General features: G+C 44.9%; 1 protein-coding gene and 1 pseudogene across 2 annotated transcripts in view; both read right to left on the reverse strand.

Moving 5' to 3' along the window:
• Nucleotides 1-332: 332 nt before the first annotated feature.
• Nucleotides 333-21,043, reverse strand: part of CPN1 (carboxypeptidase N subunit 1) — a gene marked incomplete at both ends in the record, with an annotated part of 31,518 nt that continues 10,807 nt past the window's right edge. The window contains 6 exons of the mRNA XM_080694410.1: nt 333-476; nt 4,916-5,034; nt 11,961-12,060; nt 13,947-14,086; nt 19,442-19,553; nt 20,664-20,846. Of these exons, the coding sequence (XP_080550536.1) occupies nt 333-476; nt 4,916-5,034; nt 11,961-12,060; nt 13,947-14,086; nt 19,442-19,553; nt 20,664-20,846 (798 nt within the window). The remainder of the gene's footprint in view (nt 477-4,915; nt 5,035-11,960; nt 12,061-13,946; nt 14,087-19,441; nt 19,554-20,663; nt 20,847-21,043) is intronic.
• On the reverse strand, nt 15,796-16,356 carry LOC308261579 (NADH dehydrogenase [ubiquinone] 1 beta subcomplex subunit 8, mitochondrial-like; annotated as a pseudogene). Its single transcript has one exon. The product of its transcript is annotated as an NADH dehydrogenase [ubiquinone] 1 beta subcomplex subunit 8, mitochondrial-like (transcript).

Raw genomic sequence — 21,043 nt, forward strand, 5'->3', positions numbered from 1 at the left:
AGCACCACCTGGTCAAAAACTCCAACCAAACTCTGGAGGGATAGTGGGCAACCAGGCAGAACCAATCTCTGGATATACCATGAGCTGGTCCTAAACCAGACTTCCAGAGCCAGAAACCTTCCTGAACCCCACTGGATATATGTACAATTTGCACTGGTTTTCAATTCCTTTAATGTTAGCCCAGAGAGGGCTTATTCCTGGAACAGAGGAAGACCTTTTGGAGCTGCTCTGGATATGCTTATATTTAAATATGCCCCCATAATAAAACAGCAAGCATGCCTCATTGGCTGAGAGCAGGAGCAAAGCCTTCCCGAGGGAGCCGGCCATGGGTGTCAGGCAGGGCCTCGGTGCCGCGGGGCTGGGTCTTTCTTTTTGGGTATCCGGAGCGGCACTTTCCCTCTGCTGCCCTGCCCTCCTCCCGGAGCCTTCCTCGCAGGGCTTACTCCAGAGATGCTTCTCTTGAGCTGGAAGTTAACCTGGAAGGGAAAAAGCAGACGCTAGGAGGCCAGTTTGGATTCCTCTTCACCACAGTTCCACGGGCAGGAGACTCGGAGAATTGTTACAACAGTCCAGACCGGCACCAGTGGGTTCTGTAGACTTGGCTAATGCTCCCTCCAAAGAGGCACACAATCACTGGCGACACATGGGGTGTGGCAAGATGAACTAAATACACACTTATTTAATGTTAGAAATGAATTTCTATGATGTCCTAAGAAAAGACACATGTTCAAAGGTGGCTTGGCAAGGCGACTTTACTTACCACCAGAGAAGCCAGAGAAGCAGCACACCTGGTAGAGGCCTGCTGTGTCTTTTATTCCTAACACATAATTTCTTTGCCTTACTCTTCTTTGTGGGGGGTGTGGCTCCACAGTCACTGGCTAGAATGGCATGCCAGGGGGGGTTGGCATTTGCAGTTTTTTTTTTTTAAGAAATGCTCTTTACAAAAGGATGAGAACTTATACAAGGTTACAAAATAGCAGTTTCTTAAATCAAGGTAATGTTTTGATTAATAAAAGACCTAATTATATTCTCACATTTTATATGTATTAAGGAACACTACCTTTCATCCACAATTTCTCTAACTGACGGTGTCCTGATGCCTAGCTGCTTTAGGCTGGCTGCGTGAGTCACGGGCGCCCTGCTCAGGCATGCTGGTGTGTTTCAGACCTTCAGAACTAAGCCTTCTGCCCGATGTTTAGAAAAAGAGAGAGATTTTGAGGGTATGAGCTCTCAGACCCTAGATTTCCATGGGCATTTCCACAAATACCCCTAAATTTCCATGAGTTTCCTTTTGAGGGCTGCAGGGGAACTTTCTTCCTGGCCACTGCAGGCAGATGGGAAGATGCTTTTGAGTGTGGGATATTCTGGGCTGGGCGTGGAGCAGCTACAGAGCTACAGAGCCCCAAGGGCTGGAAAGCGGGAGCGGCACAGCGTCCTCACACTCCTCTGGCGCGTCCTGGCTCCTCCGCCCTCCACCAGCTTGAGCTTCTGAAGCCAGCGGGAGTTAGCAGCAGCCCACTGGTGAGAGGCTCCGTGGGGTTATTTCCTGTCCAGTCCACACAAAGCCACAGCCAATTTTTCTGCTAGTTCTCCAAGGGGAAGGGGGCAGGGGAATCAGCCAACAGTACTGTAGGATTTGCTATTTCCTATTTAGTAATACAGATACCTAGAAAAGGGAGAGAGAGAGGGAGAGAGAGAAGGAGGGAGAGGGAGAGAGACAGAAAGGAACCACAACTTCTGCATCGCTGTGTGGGAAAAGCAGAGAGAACCCTGGGTCCTGGGAGTTATTTCAAAGCCTCTCCACTGTAACTTGAAAACCCTCTAGTAAACAGTCTTTCTTTCCCCTTTCTCAGCCAGATGGCTATCTGCTTTAGAATAATGGACTCTGATGTGATCAGTAAATAGATTATTAGTTGTTACTGTATCTGACAAATGCATCAAAATGACAGCGCTCCCCACCATTGTATTTGGCAGTAAAGGTGAAAGGGGAGGTGAAACACCTGGAAACAACATTACTTAAGAGAAGGTGCATTTGTTTGCACTGGGCATTGAACAGACTTCTTTGTAATGCAAGACTTGCATGTGCTGCTGGCCATCTGACTTAGGGGAAAAACAAGAAGACAGGTGTTTTCTTTCCTCTTTTTTTCTCTTTTCTGTTTGGGATTGAGGATTGAATCCAAGGGTGGTCTATCACTAAACTATATCCCCAGATCCTTTTAATTTTTTTTTAAATTTTGAGACAGGGTGTTCTTCTGTTGCCCAAGCTGGCCTCAAACTTGGGATCCCCCTGCCTCAGCCTCCCAAGCTGGCGTGTTTACAGGCATGCCCCATAGTGCTTGGCAATAACAAAGAAAACAGGCGGGCGTGGTGGCGCACGCTTGTAATCCCCGCACTTGGGAGGCTGAGACAGGATGATCACACAAGTTTGAAGCCAGCCTCAGTTACTTAGTGAGGCTCTCAGTAATTTAGTGAGACCCTGTTTCCAAAATAAATATAAAAAATAGGTCTGGGAGTGTAGTCTGGAGGTAGAAAGCCTCTGGGTTCTACCCCTAGTACTACAAAAAAAAAAAAAAAAAGAAAGAAAGAAAGAAAAGAAAAGAAAACAGGAAAGAGGATGCATTGGCTGGGAGATTGGGATCAGCTGACAGGTTAACATGGACTTTATTCTTTTCTTCCTGCATCTGCAAGTAGAAGTAATCAATAACATGTAGATGAGACTAGAGGGATTAGTGTGCGTATGGGGGGACATGTTATTTAGAAATTTTAGGATAATTTTCAAACGACTTAAAGAAACCTCTTTCCCCTGGCCCTGAAACAGAGAACTTCCAAACTTCCTCAGGCTGAGAATAAAAACTAGACCCTGGCCTCAGAGGTCAAGAAAGCTGAAGGTTGATGTGTTCTCTGGTAACACAGCCTAACTAAATCTACCTCAGTTTACCACCTGGCTTTTGTTTCTATAAACTGTTTTTATAGGACCAGCAGAGGCGAAATTTTGGCACTTCTCAATTTTGGCACTTCTCCCCAGTTTGATCAAACTGATCAAAACTGCATAAAAGCATTCTTTTTTACTTAGTTTGCTTATTTCATATGCAGGCAGGTGACTGAATCTGACCAGCTGGGATCCAGGAAGGTTTTCTGGTGTGGCCACCAGCAGCGATCTGTGAGTCAAGATAAGGGGTTATGAACACAGATCACAGGTGTAGAGTGAGGCCCTGTGATGCGCTGGCTAAGAAGGCCACCCCCAAGAGCCTGTCACAGGTTCAGATTCTGGTGCCTCAACTTCCTCCCTGTGTGATACTGTCCACATTTCTGGTCTATGTTTTAATGTCCTCAGCTGCAAAAGCAGGTATTGCATCTACCTTATGGAACAGTGAAGGTCAGTCGAGATAAATTCTGTCAGCTTTCTGTCAATGTGACAAAATACCTGAGAAAAATACCCTGAAGGAGGAGAGATTTATTTTGGCTCAGAGTTTTGGATGGTTCCATCCACAGCTAGCTGGCTTTTAGATGGTTGATGAGTCAGAACACTATGGCAGAAGGGTGAGGAGGAGAAAGCTGCGTACCTTGAGGAGGCCAGGAAGCAGGGGTGGGGATGGGGGAGGGATACACTCGTCCAGGCACACCCCAAGGAACCTACTTCCCCTAACTGGTCCCTGACTCCTACAGTTCCCTCCCCTCCTCACACTGCCAGCAGCAATGGAAACCCTCAGTGACAAGGTCAGAGCCTTCACTCTGCAGTTCTTCCCAAGAGCTGCCTCTGAACATCACTGCCCCGGGAACCCCTCCTTCAACACTTGAGTCTTTGGGGCAGGTTATGGTATTTTAAAAGATGAGCTGCTAGGCTGTGCTGCGTTGATTAGGGAAAGGGAAGGTCGCCTAAACTCTAGGGTTGTGTAGAGAAGGAGGTCCTAGAAGCAGCTGACTGTAGGAACAGGGATTGTGGGTGCTCATTAAACAGGACTGCTTCACTGCTTTGTCCTCATTTGAGAGATCTGAAGGTTAATGAGATGCCTATCAAATATGACCTAAATGGAAAGTTCCAAGCTGCTAATCAAAGAGGTTCTTTTGCTTCTGATCCTATCTATAAAGAAAAGTCACGGAGAGTGAAACATCAGGGAGCAACTGGTTCTGGGAGAAAAGGAAGCCAAGCCTGCGCCAGCCGGTGTGGCACCAGAGGGCTGGCGGAGCGCCACCTGGTGGTGGCTCCTGTTGATGGCACCAAGGAACGCAGCTGGGGAAGCCGGTGGAAGCTGGGCAGGGGCTCTGGGATTTACCAAGGTTTCTTGAGCGCTGCCTAAGTGTCAATTACTGTACCAGCTGTTGGATGTGCGCTTTCTCTTTTCTACCCCTTGTGAAGGAGGCACTATTAACACCAAGTTACTAGGAAGAAACAGGATGAGAGAGGTTAGGCAATTTGTCCAAGGTCTGTGGACAAATAAACTGGATTTAAAATCATACAGTGCTTTTAATCTCAATGCTGTGTTAAACAGAAGAGTGAGAAAAAGCCAAAAGCAAGTGGGGAAGGATATAACAGGAGAATGACAGAAGAAAAATTAGGAGACAAGACCAAAAGTTTTTTTACGATGATATAAGAGTAGCTGGGCGTGGTGGCACACACTTGTAATCCTAGTACTTGGGAGGCTGAGACAGGAGGATCATGGGTTTACAGCCAGCCTCAGCTACTTAGTGAAGCCCTCCGAAACTTAGGGAGACCCTGTTACAAAATAAAAAATAGGGCTGGGGGTGTATTTTGGAGGTAGAATGCCCCTGGGTTCAATCCCCCAGTACCACATTAATTAATTAATTAATTAATAGTATGAGGGAGAAGCTTGGCCAAGATTAGAACTAAGCAACTGGTTGTTTAAGACATGGAGTAAGTGATATCTATGGTGCCGTGTGCGTCAACTGAACTTACCAGTGTTGGTGCCGCAGGGCCCACGATCACACTCACTGTCTCTGGGTCGAACCCGGGTGCAGCGGCAGTGACAACGTAGGTCCCTGGGAGCAGCAGCCGGAAGTAATCACCGTGCTTGCCTAGAAGTTACAAGATATAATTCGGTCGGCTGATTAGAAACCTGCCCCACATGGAAGCCTGAAGAATAATCTGAAGGTTTCTGTTGCACACAGCTTGGTTTTTCTTAACAGCATTATAAAACTGATGAAGAGCCGGGCGTGGTGGCACACGCTTGTCATCCCAGCATTCGGGAGGTGGAGACCAGAGGATCGCGGTTCGCGGACAGCCTCAGCTACTTAGTGAGGCCCTCTGCAACTCAGTGAGACCCTGTTTCAAAATAAAGAATAAAAAATAGGGCAGGAGGTGTAGCTCAGAGGTTGAATGCTCCTGGGTTCCATCCCCAGACACGCAAAAAATAAAAAATAAATAAATAAAACTGATGAAGAGCTAAGTCAGTTGTAAGGATGCTCCTTAATAGGATTAGCTCCTAGGCACACGTTCCAGTGTTCCAGAACACTGGATCCATTCTAGATCCTGTATTTTAACACAAACACCTGTCTAACTGACTAGAAGAGAGAAAAGGTTAAAGTATTTGTTAATATTTTGCTGGATTAGGCTGGGCGTGGTGGCGCACGCTTGTAATCCCACACTTGGGAGGCTGAGACAGGAGGATCGCATAGGTTCGAAGCCAGCCTCAGCCACTGAGTGAGGCTCTCAGCAACTTAGTGAGACCCTGTTTCCAAATAAAGTATAAAATATGTCTGGGAGTATAGCCCAGAGGTAGAAAAGCCCCTGGGTTTCACCCCCAGTACCACCAAAAAAAAAAAATTATTTTTTGCTGGATTAAAGAAGCAATTTGAGAACTCTCTTTTGATATTTGAAAAGCCACTGTGAAGGAATTATACCCATTTTAAGAAATAAAATGAGAAATATGAGTGTAAGTTGCAGAGAGGCAGAGATTTCCTAGACAGAAATGGAAACTAATGTGAAATACAGAGCTACCAAAAAAAAAGTGGGCAGCTGTGTGGAATTGGGCACAGAGGCTGGACCAGGCACCTTGACAAAGCTATGCAGCTGGGCAGCACGCAACTGCACGGGTAGCCACAGCAGCCTTGGGTGGGACACATAGTGGCCAGCAGTATTGCATGCATGAAATTGCATATTCAGTGGGAGGGCTGGACTAGATCCCTAAAGGTCTTATTCTGAGAATCACATTTCTAATATTTCTTCCATCACCTTCGAAAGTATACCAAAGGGAAATAAAATTCAAAATTTATGGTAGGAATGTAGTAGCGTTATAGCTAACGACTTTCCATTTTTGTAGAATCAACTGTGCTTCCTCTTAAGGGAATAAGTGGGTTCTGCCTAACTCGGAGGGTTCTGACTGACTGACTGCTGTAATATCCGGTATACTGGTATCCTCCAGTTCTCCAATCGTCCGGGACGATCGCGAGGTGTGTAAAAGAGACAAAGAGACGTCTTTTCTCGGTCACACCTACTCTGTACCAAACTAGGCAGGGCCCTGGGACGCTGGAGTTTCCTGCCTTTGTTCTTGCTCGCCCACTTACAACTCATGGGGGGAAGTCAGCCATCTAAGATTGAGATCGATTCTCAATCCCCGCTGGGCCGTGCGTTATATAATCTGCAGGCTCTGGGATTCTCAGGGGAACTGTCCCCAGAGAGACTTATTTCTCTTTGTACTAAGATCTGGCCGACATATAATTTAGCCAATGACATTCGATGGCCTGCCATGGGCACGCTAGACTCTAGGACGCTGATGGCTCTCAGTGAATATTGCACCCGGTCAGCAAAATGGTCTGACCTGTTATATTTACAGCCCTTCTGGCGGCTGCATTTCCTGTTTTCTCCCTCTACCGGCTCTACTGCTGCCCAGGGCATGCTGGCTGGAGTATCCAGCCAGCCACAGCCGCCATCTTGGACACCACGTGGCAACTCACAGGCGCCACCTGGTGGCCATTCTGGGTCACAGGCTTACAATTCTGCGGACCCACAGCAGCCATCATGCGATAAAACATGGGGGCTGGGGTCTGACCCAGCTGGGTTACAAGCCCCATCTTCCTCTCTCCTGGCCCCACTTCGCGAAGTGGCTGGGGCTAAAGGGATGATTCGGGTCCATGTTCCTTTTTCCCTTCCTGACCTCACTCAACTGGAAAAGAGACTGGGGTCCTTTTCTTCCAATCCTTCTGGTTTTATCAAGGAATTCCAGCATATTGTGCAGGCATATGATCTAACTTGGCGGGATTTGCATGTCATTCTAACCTCTTCTCTAACTCCAGACGAACGTGATCGGATCCTGAAGGCAGCCAGAGAGAGGGCTGACCAGAGTCATTTAACAGATCCAGAGCTTCCTATTGGTACGGCTGCAATTCCATCTGAGGAGCCCCATTGGAATTATAATGTAAAGGAGGGAATAGAAATAAGCAATTATATGATACAATGTCTTCTTGATGGTATGCGAGATGCTTCTCATAAGGCGGTTAATTATGATAAGCTCAGGGAAATCACCCAGGGTCCAAATGAAAACCCAGCAGTTTTTCTTAATCGGTTGCAAGAGGCCCTTACACGCTATACCCGTCTAGATCCATCCTCTGAGGCAGGCTCGATCATATTGGCCACCCATTTCATTGGGCAAGCGGCTCCTGATATAAGAAAAAAGCTAAAGAAAGTTGAGGATGGCCCACAGACTCCTATTCGAGACTTGATGAACATGGCATTTAAAGTCTTTAATTCCAGAGAGGAACAGGCCGAAGCAGAGCGTACTCTCCATCTTCGTCAGATGGCGGACTTACAGTCCCAGGCCCTGATTGCAGCCCTGAGGCCGGAGGAGGAAGGTCAGCCCTCCGGGTGGCAAGCGCCACCCAGGAGAGGACGACAGTAAAAACAACCACCTCCAGGAGCCTGTTTCAGGTGTGGAGTATATGGCTATTGGAAGGCGAATGTCCTTTAAAAAGCGGTGGACCTCAGGTACCTCACTACAGGGGGTCTACCCTTCTGGACAAGGACCCGCCGCTGGCCCTATCTGGTCTGACCAAGGACTGACAGCTCCTGGAATCCCTCGTCCTCCTTCCTCCATCTTCCTTGCTGGCCCAGGGTAACTGCAGGTACAGGGTAAGCCAGTTTCCTCTTTGGTGGCCTGCTCGATCTTTCAGGCCTTAGTTTCCTTCTCAAGTCTGGTTCAGGATGATGAGGCAACCCCTCCAGCCTCTGCCCACAGCTTAGGCCATATCTAAAAGGGCTCTGTTACAACAGCTCCAGGGACAAATTCTCTTACACGGTGTTGGGATCCACTAAACTTTGTTTCTTTCAACATAACTCTCTTTGATGTTTATATTTTAGCAGGTCCACTTGTTTACATACTATGGTGCTCTCCCTCCTCGGATGCCAAATTGCCTAAGTATTAAACTTCTAAAATGGGTAACCGATGCTCCCAAGGCAGTGACAGGTGTTTAACCAGACATATCCATACTCACTCAATGCTAAAAAGAGTGGTGTGGGTCTGCTTCGGGAGTTGCTGCTATTAATAACTCTGATCTAATAAAAAAACTGCTAAAGGGGCGATAGACGCTCTCCTCAGGAAAATGTTGCTATTTAAGTTAGTAGATCTAGTGACTGCCTTGTGTCTAAAAGGGCTTCTGCCCAGCCTGGGTTCCGTTCTCACAATTTTCTTTTTCTTTAATAGCACCTTGCCTGTTAGTCTCCTCAAAGCAAACCAGTCACCGAGCTCTCCAGGGTAACCTCCAACTCTCCGACCACAGCCACCTGCTCCCTTCCGGCGGCTCAAATTCCGACTTCTCCTGACCTGGGGCCTTTGACTGGGGCCCTTGATTGACGTCGCCCAGTATCAGCATGAAGCCGCTAGATGAGCAAAAACCACGCCCTACTGCACCCCCTTAGTCAAAGCCCTTCTGCACCCCTGAGTCAAAGAGGTTGGAATGTAAAGTGGGGGCAGGGCCGAGAGCTAGGAGGTGGAGCCTGCGATTCTGGGACCAGGCCTCCCGCCCCGGAAGAGAGAGTTCAGAGAGGACCGGGAGAGGGAGGGAGGTATTCTCCCGCCGGCCACCGGCCCCCGCGGCCACGCGGGGGCTGGGGGTTGACCCCCCACGAATAAAGCCTCTCGTAACTTATTATGGATCTTGGCGTGTCTCTATGCTAATGGGGCACACCCGCACTTTTCTACAATCTTACAATGATGCCTTTAAATGTTTGTGTGCAGCAATAAAAAATTGAAATAATAAATGCAATAAAGAATAATACTGACAATAACAAAGAAATCTCTTTTCTGCCACCTATTAAATGTAATTTACTTTAAAATATTTTAGCAAATAGCCGGGTGTGTTGGCACACGCTTGTAATCCTAGCATTCAGGAAGCTGAGACAGGAGGATCTCAGTTGGTTTGTGGACAGCCCAGCTACTGAGTGAGGTTCTTTGCAACTCAGTGAGACCCTGTTTCAAAATAAAGAATAAAAATAGGGCTGGGGGTGTAGCTAGGAGGTAGAATGCCCCTGATTGGGTTCCATCCCCAGTATTGCAACACACACACACACACACACACACACACACACACACACACACACAACCACTTTAGCAAAGGCCGTGTGCTATTATACATCTGTTGGATAGTTTAAGTTATACTCCAGGGCTATGATTTCCTTAATTGGAGGCTCATACTTAGGAGTGGTTAGCAAATGTAAAAGGCCCATTCCAGATGCAGCCAGGAAGAGGGCTTCAGCTATCTTTATCTTTAATCAACACTAGATGTTTTCTAAGTAGCATAAAGAATTTTAGTGATAGCTATTTTTCCCTCTAGTGAAACGAGGGCTTTGTTAATCTAGTACAATGCATGTTGGGAAGTGCTCGGTTAAGTGAGCACTTACTGGTAAAATTAGTGGGATTCACCATCAGTGGCTAGAAACATTCCTCATTTACCCTTGCCTTGAAGGGAGATAAAATCAAGCAAGCCTGGAGAACTGTGCTCTTAGGGGTGATGCCTGAGGTTGAATCCTTAAACAGTCCTGGGTCCACCCCTTGGGCAGGTGGAATCCAGTTGTCTGATGCCTGGTTATGTGGCTGTGGAATTCTGCTTTTAGTATACTGCCTTTGCCTTGAATGTTTCTTTCACTGAAAATGTGCTGAGATCATCTTGAGGAACATAAAGCAGAGATTTCATCCAGTTTGAAAAGACTGCCTGAGCCGAATATGGAGGTGCATGCCTATAATCTCAGTACTCGGGAGGCTGAGACGGGGGGATCGTGAATCGCGGCCAGCCTCAGCTACTTAAGAGAGGCCCTTGCAACTCAGTGAGACCCTGTTTCAAAATCAAGAATAAAAAATAGGGCTGGAGCCGGGCGTGGTGGCGCACGCTTGTAATCCCCAAGCTTGGGAGGCAGAGACAGGAGGATCGCGCAAGTTTGAAGCCAGCCGCGGGCACTGGCTTAGGAGACCCTGTTTCCAAATAAAAATGTAAAAATAGGTCTGGGAGTGTAGCCCGGAGGTAGAAGGGCTTCCAGGAACCCCAGTACCGCCAAAACCAAAACAAAACCAAAACAAAACAAAACAAAAAAATAGGGCTGGGAGCCGGGCGTGGTGGCGCAGGTTTGTAATCCCCGCGCTTGGGAGGCTGAGACAGGAGGATTGCGCAGGTTCAAAGCCAGCCTCAGCTACTTAGTGAGGCTCTCAGCAACTTAATGAGACCCTGTTTCCAAATAAAACATAAAAAAAGATCTGGGAGTAAAGCCCGGAGGTAGAAAGCTTTTGGGTTCCACCCCCAGTACCACCAAAAAAAAAATAGGGCTGGGAGTGTAGATCGGAGGTAGAATGTCCCTGGGTTCCATACCCTGTACCACAAAAATAAATAAATAAATAAATAAATAAATAAATAAATAAATAAATAAAAAAAATAAAACAGGGCTGGGGTATAGCTTGGAGGTAGAATGCCTCTGAGTTCAATCCCTGGTCCCCAAAAAAGATTGGACAAACTATATGGTGCCCACTTGGTAATAAATATTTGTATGGTAAAATATGGCTGAGCCTCGCTAGTGTTGAAGTTTTGGGGAGGTAGGCAAATCTCACCTACCCCTGAAAATGGTAGCTACTGGTATCCATGAAAATAAGCAAACAACAACAACAACAACAACAACAACAACAAAACTAAGAGTTAACGTGGAATGAATTTAGTTGGTTCAGTGTGCAACACCATTCTTGTAGAACCTTTTAGGACGTGCTAGGCAGCTCCAGGGTTTGCTCCACCATCATTTTCACCCCACAGCAAGCCTGGAGAGCCATCTTGCTAACTCTTCTCTGAATGGCCGTGTTTGAGATGCTGGAGTCACAAAAACAAGGCTAGCTGGGAGCTTACAGACCTCATTTTTCTTTTCTTTTCTTTTCTCTTTAACCTCTTTCCACATTAGCATGTGGGTAATTAATAGCTTAGAGCTCAGAAATAAAATGTGACATAGTTGTATGTGGCAGAGACGCCTGACTCTGATGAGAAGTTATATTTTCCTTCTTTCCTGGTCTTTGTCACTCAGGGATTGCTTGTTTCACAAGCAAAAGACTTTACTTTTTTTTTTTTTTTTCTTGGTGGTACTGGGGGTGGAACCCAGGGGCTTTTCTACCTCCAGGTTATATTCCCAGACCTATTTTTTTTTATATTTTATTTGGAAGCAGGGTCTCACTAAATTGCTGAAAGCCTCACTAAGTAGCTGAGGCTGGCTTCGAACCTGTGTAATCCTCCTGCCTCAGTCTCCCAAGCATGGGGTTTATAAGCGTGTGCCACCACACCCGGCAAAAGACTTTACATTTAAACATCTTGTTTGCTCGATCCAACCTCTTAATTTGCTGTCCCCATTTCTAGTGCCTGCGGTCTTTGGTCCCCACTACCACTGTGCCTGGTGTCTCTCCTGCTCTTGTTGTCCTGCAGCTGGCCCCAGTGCTTCAGAAGATGAATGAAGACTCCCTTCCCACTCCCAAGCAGTGGCCACCTACCAGAAGTGACATCATGGTTGATCCCACTGACGGAGATGACAGCGCCCGTGATGTTATTATAATTCTCATCAAGCACCATCCCCTTGATGCCGTGGTGGACCTGCAGGAGAAAGTGGGCAGTACAGAGTTATGCTCACAGAACACTGGGATAGTCGTTAGAGTCTTAAAGCCCTCCCCTCTTTTTCTCGGTAATAGGGTTTGAACCCAAGGGCTTTCTACTTCTGAGCTGCACCCCCCCCCAGCCCTATGTTACTTTTATTTTAAAACAGGGTCTCACTAAGTTCCTGGGGCTGGCCAGGAACCTGCATCCTTCTTTTTTTCTTTTTGTGGGTCTGGGGATGGAACCCAGGGACATTCAACCTCTGAGCTACACCCCCTGCCCTATTTTCTACTCTTTATTTTGAAACCAGGTCTCACTTCCTTCATGTTGAAGGCTGAATATTATTCTATTATCTATTACATTTTGTGTATACATCATCAGTGGACACTTGGGTTGCTTCTATTTTTTGGCTATTGTGAAAAAATGCCGCTATGAACAGGGGTGTGCAGGTGCCTCTTTGAGACCCTGCTTTCAGTTCTTTTGGGTCTATACCCAAAAGTGGTATTGCTGGGTCCTGTGGTCATTCTGTTTTTAATTTTGTGATGAAATCCCATACTGTTTTCCATAGAAGCTGCACATTTTAAATTCTTGTCAACAGTGCACAAGAATCCCAATTCTCCACATTCTCCAATACTTATATATATATTTGAGAGCATCTATCCTAATGAGTGTCAGGTAGTATCTCATGTGGTTTCAGTCTGCATTTACTTTAAGATTAGTGACGTTAAGCTCCCTCTGCCCTGTGGTACTGGGGATTGAACCCAGGGGCAGTCTACCTCTGAATTACACCCCAGCCCTATTTTATTTTTTAATTTTTTGAAGCAGAGCCAGGCGTGGTGGCGCACGCTAGTAATCCCCGCACTTGGGAGGCTGAGACAGGAGGATCGCGCAGGTTCAAAGCCAGCCTCAGCTACTTAGTGAGGCTCTCAGCAATTTAGTGAGACACTGTTTCCAAATAAAATATAAAATAGGTCTGGGAGTATAGCCTGGAGGTAGAAAGCCCCTGGGTTCCACTCCCAGTACCACCAATAAATAAATAAATAAATAAATAAATAAATAAATAAATAAATAAATAAAAATAAAATTTGAAACAGACTCCCTCTAGGTTGATGAGAGTCTCACTATTTGCTGAGGCTATATTCAAACCTGCCTGTCTGAGCCTCCCACGTAGAGCATTTTACAGGTGTTTTTTATTTTTGTTTTTGTTTTAGTTTTAGTTTATGTGGTACTAGGGATTGGATCAGGGGGCATTCTACCTCTGATTTACACTCCCTGCCCTATTTTTTTATTCTTTATTTTGAATCAGGGTCTCACTAAGTTGTAGAAGGTCTCACCAAGTAGCTGAGGCTGGCTGAAAACCTGCAAACCTCATGTCTCAGCCTCCCCAATACTGAGATTATAAGTGTGCACCAGCATGCCTGGCTTTTTATTTTTTAATTCAGTTATTGGCTTCATGTTTGTTGAAGGGTCCATTTTAGAGACCCTTTTTTGTCTTGAATATCTTAATACCTCTCTCCCTCAATTCCCTAAAATGTCTATTTAAAAGTCACCTCTTCTGTAAGGCTTTCTTCATAGTGTTTCTAATTTAACATGTTATAAAATTTACTTTCATATTTTGTTTAATTTCTGCTTGTCCTCACTAAAATATCAGTTTGATAAGGGCAGGGATTTTTTTTTTTACTCATAATTCACAGTTTATTATAAAGTTTCTGGCTGACAGTTGTGCTCACTCATGTTGAATGACTGAATCTCACTGGTAAAAGCAACCTTAAGATCTACTGTATGAAGTCAGAGCAAAAGTCAAGACCAATACACACGCAAAACCTGGCCTGTCTGGGGAGCACGTCTTCTTTTGTAAGCATGAAAGGAGAAAAATGAGATTTTACCTGTTCCAAGAACTGGATTAGGGCTTCCCTATTACCCAGCCACTCCCGCTGCAGTTCCTCCTGGCGGGGAAACTTTTGGCAACTGAGTTCCAGCGTGATCTCAAAGCAGTTGGTGTGGAGATAATTAAAGTCTTGCATTCCTGAGGGAAAGAGGCAGTGGCCGATTTGCACAGGAGGTTCCCGCCCGGTGCCCCAGCTGCTCTCTTTTTAATTATGATTTTTCTGCCACCACTCTCCTCAGTGTCTATTCCCCCTCTTGGTCTGTTTAATCTCCTCCTCCAGGACACCTTTCCCCAGGTGTCCAGTCCACACGCCTGCCTCTTTCCCATTTTCTCTTCTGATTCATGTTCATTTTATTGTCTGTATCCTCTTCGTTTTCCCCATTTCATGATTTAATTTTACCTCCTGTCCCTCTTATCAGTTCCAAAGCCTGCTTATTAGCTGTGCCTATTACAATATATATGTTGGCTGGGCGTGGTGGTGCACGCTTGCAATCCCAACATTCAGGAGGTGGAGAGAGGAGGATGTGGTTCGCAGACAGCCTCAGTTCCTTAGCGAGGCCCTTCGCAACTCAGTGAGACCCTGTTTCAGAAATGAGAAGTCTAAAAACGAGGGCTGGGGTGTAGCTCAGAGGTACAATGCCCCTGAGTTCCATCCCTGGTACCTCAAAAAGAAATGAAAATACATAAATAAATAAAGTTAAATATATATATTTCTGCTTTCACAATATATTTATAATTTCTATAAATTATACGTACATATGTACCTACAAATGTATGAAAATTTCTGCCTTTAGGAGAAAAGGTTTTCCTTTTCACTCTCTGATGTTCTTCGGCCCCTTGGAGGTTAGAGATGGGCTGACTGTCTTGCTTTCGCATCCCTCACTCTGAGGACACAATGCTTATCTGAAAGTAGTTCTTCCAGAAAAAACGGCTCATAAAAGGCAGGAAGCAACTTTACTTTTTCTCCACCAAATGCTTGCTTACTCTATTCTGCATTATTCAATGGAATCAATTATTTTAATGTTTCTGATTATTAGGATGGCACTTATTTATTAGATTTATTTGTGTTAAAATTATCCACCTTAAGTGTCTACAGATTTAATGCAATTCCTATAAATTTTTTTAAGAAACAGAAAAACTTATTCTAAAATTTACATGGGCTGCTGGGCGTGGTGGCGCACGCTTGTAATCCCCGCACCTGGGAGGCAGAGACAGGAGGATCGCGCAGGTTCGAAGCCAGCCGCGCGCGCTGGCTTAGGAGACCCTGTCTCCAAATAAAAATGTAAAAATAAGTCTGGGAGTGTAGCCCGGAGGTAGAAGGGCTTCCAGGAACCCCAGTACCACCAAAAAGAAATTCACATGGGCTCTCAAGGGATCCCAAATAGCCAGAACAATCTTGAAAAAGAACAATGCTAGAGGACTTTTCTCCTGACTTTAAAACTCACTACAAATTGACAGTAATAAAAACAATGTGGTTCTGGCATAAAGACAAACAAATAGACCAATAAAATAGAAGAGAGAGTCCAAAAATAATTGCACAGATAGTCAAATAATTTTTGACGAGGGGCCAAGGCCATTCAGTGGAGAAAAAACAGTCATTTTTTTCTTTTTTTGTAGTGCTGGGGTTTGAACCCAGTGGCATTCTACACCCCCAGCCTTATTTTATTTTATTTTATTTTGTAGTACTAGGGATGGAACCCAGGGGCATTCTATCTCCAAGCTATACCCTCAGTCCTATTTTTTTTTTTTTTACCATAGCACTGAGTTTTATTAGGGACTTCATTAAGGTTAAATCTCTAGGAATGAAGGAGTCCTAGTTAGGGGGCACAAAAGCCCATGAAGCCTCCTCAGATCTCATAGTGAACCACCGGCTCGGGTTCTTTGGTGGGATCACCGCCTCGTTCCAGGTACAGATTATTATAAGGATACTGCTTCGGCCCCACAGGCTGGTAGGTGGGGTAAATCTCCCCTAAGCAGAACATGAACATCATGAAGGCTACGAAACCGAAGAGATGCTTACACATGACATCCCAAGAAACAGGGGTGGGGGACGTGTCCACACGGTTCCTGATATACATGTCTAGATCCCAGTGTATCAGTTCACCCCAATTCAACCTTAGATCTGTGTGGTCCCACTGATACTACAGATCCCTCTCATGCTGTGAACGATTAGGGAGCTTGGGGTAGTCACCATACCCCATGCCATCGTCCGGGTATGGCTCGTAATCTTCCACGTGCATATTATACTTCTTGGCGGCGGCAGCCTGTTCTTCTGGGGTCCTGGGGTGGGGCCCCGGCAGCATGTCCTTGGACATGTGGAACGCTGTCCGTGCCCCCAAGGGCACCACGTTCTGCACTGCCCTTCACAGCCACAGGACCCCCAGGGCCCCAGCCCCGGCCGCCGTCATCTTCACCTCCCTCAGCCCTATTTTTGAATCCACAAGCATTCTATCTCTAAGCTACACCCCCAGCCCTATTTTTTTCTTTTTTTAAATTTTTAAAAAAAATTTTTGTGGTACTGGGGGTGGAACCCAGGTGCTTTTCTTCCTCTGGGCTATACTCCCAGATTTATTTTATACTTTTCTACCTCTGGGCTATACTCCCAGACTTATATTATACTTTATTTGGAAACAGGGTCTTACTAAGTTGCTGAGAGCCTCACTCAATAGCTGAGGCTGGCTTAAAAACTGTGCAATCCTCCTGTCTAAGCCTCCCAAGTACTGGGATTACAAGCGTGTGACACCACACCTGGCTCTATTCGTTATTTTGAAACAGGGTCTCACTGAGTTGTAAAGGGCCTCACTAAGTAGCTGAGGCTGTCTGCAAACTGTCATCCTCCTGTCTCAGCCTCCCAAATGCTGGGATTACAAGTATGTGCCACCACACCTGGTTTTATTTTTATTTTGAAACAGGGTATTGCTGAGGCTGTCCTCAAATCCGTAATCCTCCTGTTTCAGCCTACCAAGTACTAGGTTACAAGTGAGCACCACCACACCTGGCTTCTAGAAAGGATAGTCTTTAGCAAGTGATGCTAGGGAAACCGGACACACACACACACACACACACACACACACACACAATTTAGCCATAAATAAATTTAAAAAGTTGTGCATGCCTGTAATCCCAGTACTTGGAATCCTAAGACAGGAGGGTTATGGATTTGAAGCCAGTCTCAGCAATTTAGCAAGACCCTGTTTCCTAATAAAAAATAAAATAGGGCTGAGGGTATAGCACAGAGGTAGAGTGCCCTGGGCTCAATCCTCAGTATGAATGAATGAATGAATGAATGAATGAATGAATAGGGCTGGGAGTGTGTAGCTCAGAGGTGGTACCCCTCTGGGTTCAATTCACAGCACACACACACACACACACACACACACACACACACACACACACAAAAAGGCAAAAAGTTGAGCTGGGCATGGTGGCTCAAGCTTGTAATCCCTGCATTCGGGAGGTGGAGACTGGAGGATCCCTGTTCCCAGACAGCCTCAGCTACTTAGTGAGACCCTTTGCAACTCAGTGAGATCCTGTTTCAAAATAAAGAAAAAAACAAAAATAAGGCTGGGGGGTGTAGCTCAGAGGTACAATGCCCCTGGGTTCCATTCCCAGTACCGCAAAAAAAAAAAAAAAAAAAAAAAAAAAAAAGTGAGCCCTCAACTTTTTCCATGTAAAAATTAATTCAAAGTGCATCAGATACCAGCCAGGTTTACAAGCCTATAACTCCAGTACATGGGAGGCTGAGACAGGAAAATCACAGGTTTGAGGCCAGGCCCAGCAACTTAGCATGACCCTATTTTAGAACAAAAATAAGAGGGCCTGGGGGTGGCAGGGGGTGGCGATACATGCCTGTTATCCCAGCACTTGGGAGACAGTGGGATCACAGGTTCAAGGTTAGCCTAAGCAACTTAGTGAAACTCTGTTTCAAAATAAAAAATAAAATAGGGCTGGAGGTGTAGTTCAGAGGTAGAATACTCCCCCTGGGTTCAATCCCCAGAACCACATACATAAAAAAGGGACTGGAGGTAGAGTTTGGAGGTAGAATTGGCCCTGGGTTCAATTTCTAGTTCAAAAACAAAACAAAATAAAAGTTGTTAGCAGATTTTACATTGTGTATTTATCACCACAATAAAAACTGGAAAATAATTATCCATTTAATCAACTTTCTCTTGTTCTTTAAGCTGATGAGTGCAAGCAGCCATTATAGAAAGAATGCAGTAAACTGGGACTCTCGGCTAACTACGAGTCTTACCCCAGAGTTTCTGATTCAGTGGGTCTGTGGTAGGGACCCCCGATTTTTATTTGTAACAAGTCCCCAGGTGATGCTGGTCAGGCAAGCCCAGAGACTATTCTGTTGGAATAATCATTTTGATTAATCATTTGCAATTGGACCAGCTTAGTTTAGGGCGATGACTCTAAGAGGAGGCACAGGCCATGCTTCCTTAGAGGACGAGAAGGAGACAGATAAAGCATGGTGGCTCAGGCTGTTATCCCAGTAAAAAGGAGGCTGAGTCAGGAGGACCACAGGTTCAAAGACAGCCTCAGCAGTTTAGTGAGGCCCTTCAGAACTTCCTGAGACCCTGTCTAAAACTAAAAAATAAAATAGGGCTGGGGCTGTAGTTCAGAGGTAAAATGCCCCTAAGTTAAATCCCCAGTAATATATATGTATATGTATATATAAAATATAAAGGAATGATTGATGATATTCTCTATATAATTCATTGATTAATGGCTAATAATTAACATTATTGATTATAATTTATATCCACATATATATTTGATACTTTCTATGGGGAGATATCTATGTTTCTCTAGTATAAACCAGAGTAATTAGATGTGTGTGTGTGTGTGTATGTGTGTGTGTGTAGTGCTGGGGACTGAACCCAACAGTGTTCTATCTTTGACCTATATCCCCAAACCTATTTTATTTTTTATTTTGAAACAGGGTCTCACTAAGTTGTGGAGGGCCTCACTAAGTGGCTGAGGCTGGCCTTGAAACTACACCCTCCTGTCTCAGCCTCCCAAGTACTGGTATTATTGGTGTGCACCACCATACTCAGCTTGTTATTTTACTTAAAGAATCAAAATAATGAAGCCAATATTACTCTTCTTAATTACAGATGAGGACCTCAAAGCACAGAGAGGTTAAGTAGCGAGTCCAAAGCCACATAACTGGTAAGTAGGCCAGCTGGATTCAAACGAGTGTATTCTCAGAGCCCACACCCTTCTCGCCTGACCTCAGTATTTTCCTCAGATGCCCTAATCTATTATGTAAACCATCACTATTACAAGTCCACAAGGAACCCTTACTTGAATTTTAAAAATTTATGGGATGCTGCTAAATGCCAGCCTGAAGCTTCTCCATTTTTCAGATCTCTTCTAGAGGTTAAAATTCTGTAGGATTCCTCCTGTTCTCCTGAGGAAACCGGCATTGAGAAGGAGAAATGGGTGCCATTCTATTTCAGCTTGAGCAGTTCCCAGGACTCCCCTTACCCTTGCTGAGAGAATACCAGGAAGCTCCGTTGGTGATGCCATCTGGGAAGTAATCCCCACAGTTCCAGCCCTGGTACATCCACCCGTGCGCGTAGGAGTAGACCTTGGCCAGCTAGAGGAAAGGCAGGCATGAAGTGACCGCAAATGCTTTGAACTCACACAGAGCTGCTCACACTCAGAACCAGGTGGAGGGCAAGAGGCCCCGGGAGGTACAGACAAGTAAATCTATGCTTTAGTGAAAGAAATAGGATCAGGGGTCAAGAAACGGTGTAAAGGTGTGCATGTGAGCAAGTGTGTGTGTGAGAGAGGGAGAATTAGGCTTGAGTTAAAAGATCTATATTCTGATTTTCTACTCTCTTGGGAACTACATTTTGTCATGTACAAAAGGAGGGCTAGCACTAGCTGGTACAGAAGGTCCCTTCTTGTTGTACCATTTTCTAGCCAAAATCCAGAAACAAATAAAGCAAGAAAAGTACTGTGTATTAGCAGATGAGAGCTATGTGTTGGAAGGAGAGTAACATATTCAGACTTTCTCTGTAATTCTCCTTCATTTTTTATAATAGTGGACAAAATGAGATTACTGGAGAAAAATATAACATACTTGCTTTGCAAAGGAATGATTGATGTTATTCTCTATATAATTCATTGATTAATGGCTAATAATTTACATTGTTGATTATAACATATCAGTATAAAATTATATTATATATTAACATATTAAATTCACAAGTAATGGTGATATATACTATTATAACTTAATTTGCACATCTTACTATAAATGATTATGAATTTATTATGAGATACATTAATAAAATTTAAATATGTAAGTGTATATTAATGCATATTAATTTTATTCTACTGTTTTGAATTGTTATTTAAGCCTGATTCATGAGCATGGTCTATTTTTCATTAACATAAAAACATCATAAAATTGTAAATTAGAATCCCTAAAATTCATACTTGATGTCATTAGTTTTTGGCATATATGTCGTTAGCTTAAGTATTTTCATGTCCTGGTAGTTATAGGATAAAGCTTTCCTTTTAAATTGCTTTTCCATGAATTTATTACTTATCACTCAGAGCAAGATATAACTCACTAGTCTGTCAGCCCTCACAGGCAGGTGGTGTTTCTGATGATTTTTTGTGTACATGTTCCTGACTTGAAGCACGTCTTCTGAGCCCCACGCTCCCCTGGCAAGACAAGCTGCCGTTCCGCGTTTACCTTCTGGAAAAGCTTATCATCGGGAGTGGGAGTGTCAGTAGTGCTGTGGGAACTCTGGAACCGATGCTCCAGGGACTTGTCATAGGGGTAATTGGCCACCACTGCCCCTCCATGGAGATTGGCGGAAAGAACGAAGTTGAAGGAGCGTATCCAGTGGATCACAGCCTTCGTCTCGGGCTCCACCTGTGAGGAGGCAGTGAAGGGCAATGGAGAAATCCTGTCAGGAAGCGGCCTGAGGAGATAGCAAGTCTGAATAAAACAGAGTCCTCCAGATATGAGAAGTGTAAGTGACGTGCATTCTAAGGTGGCTGCAATTGCACCAAGGGATATCATCTCATGAGAGCATCACAGTATACGCAGCCCATCACTTCCCAAAACGT

The sequence above is a fragment of the Muscardinus avellanarius genome (genome assembly GCF_963383645.1).
Source record: "Muscardinus avellanarius genome assembly, chromosome: 4".
Classification (NCBI taxonomy): domain Eukaryota; kingdom Metazoa; phylum Chordata; class Mammalia; order Rodentia; family Gliridae; genus Muscardinus; species Muscardinus avellanarius.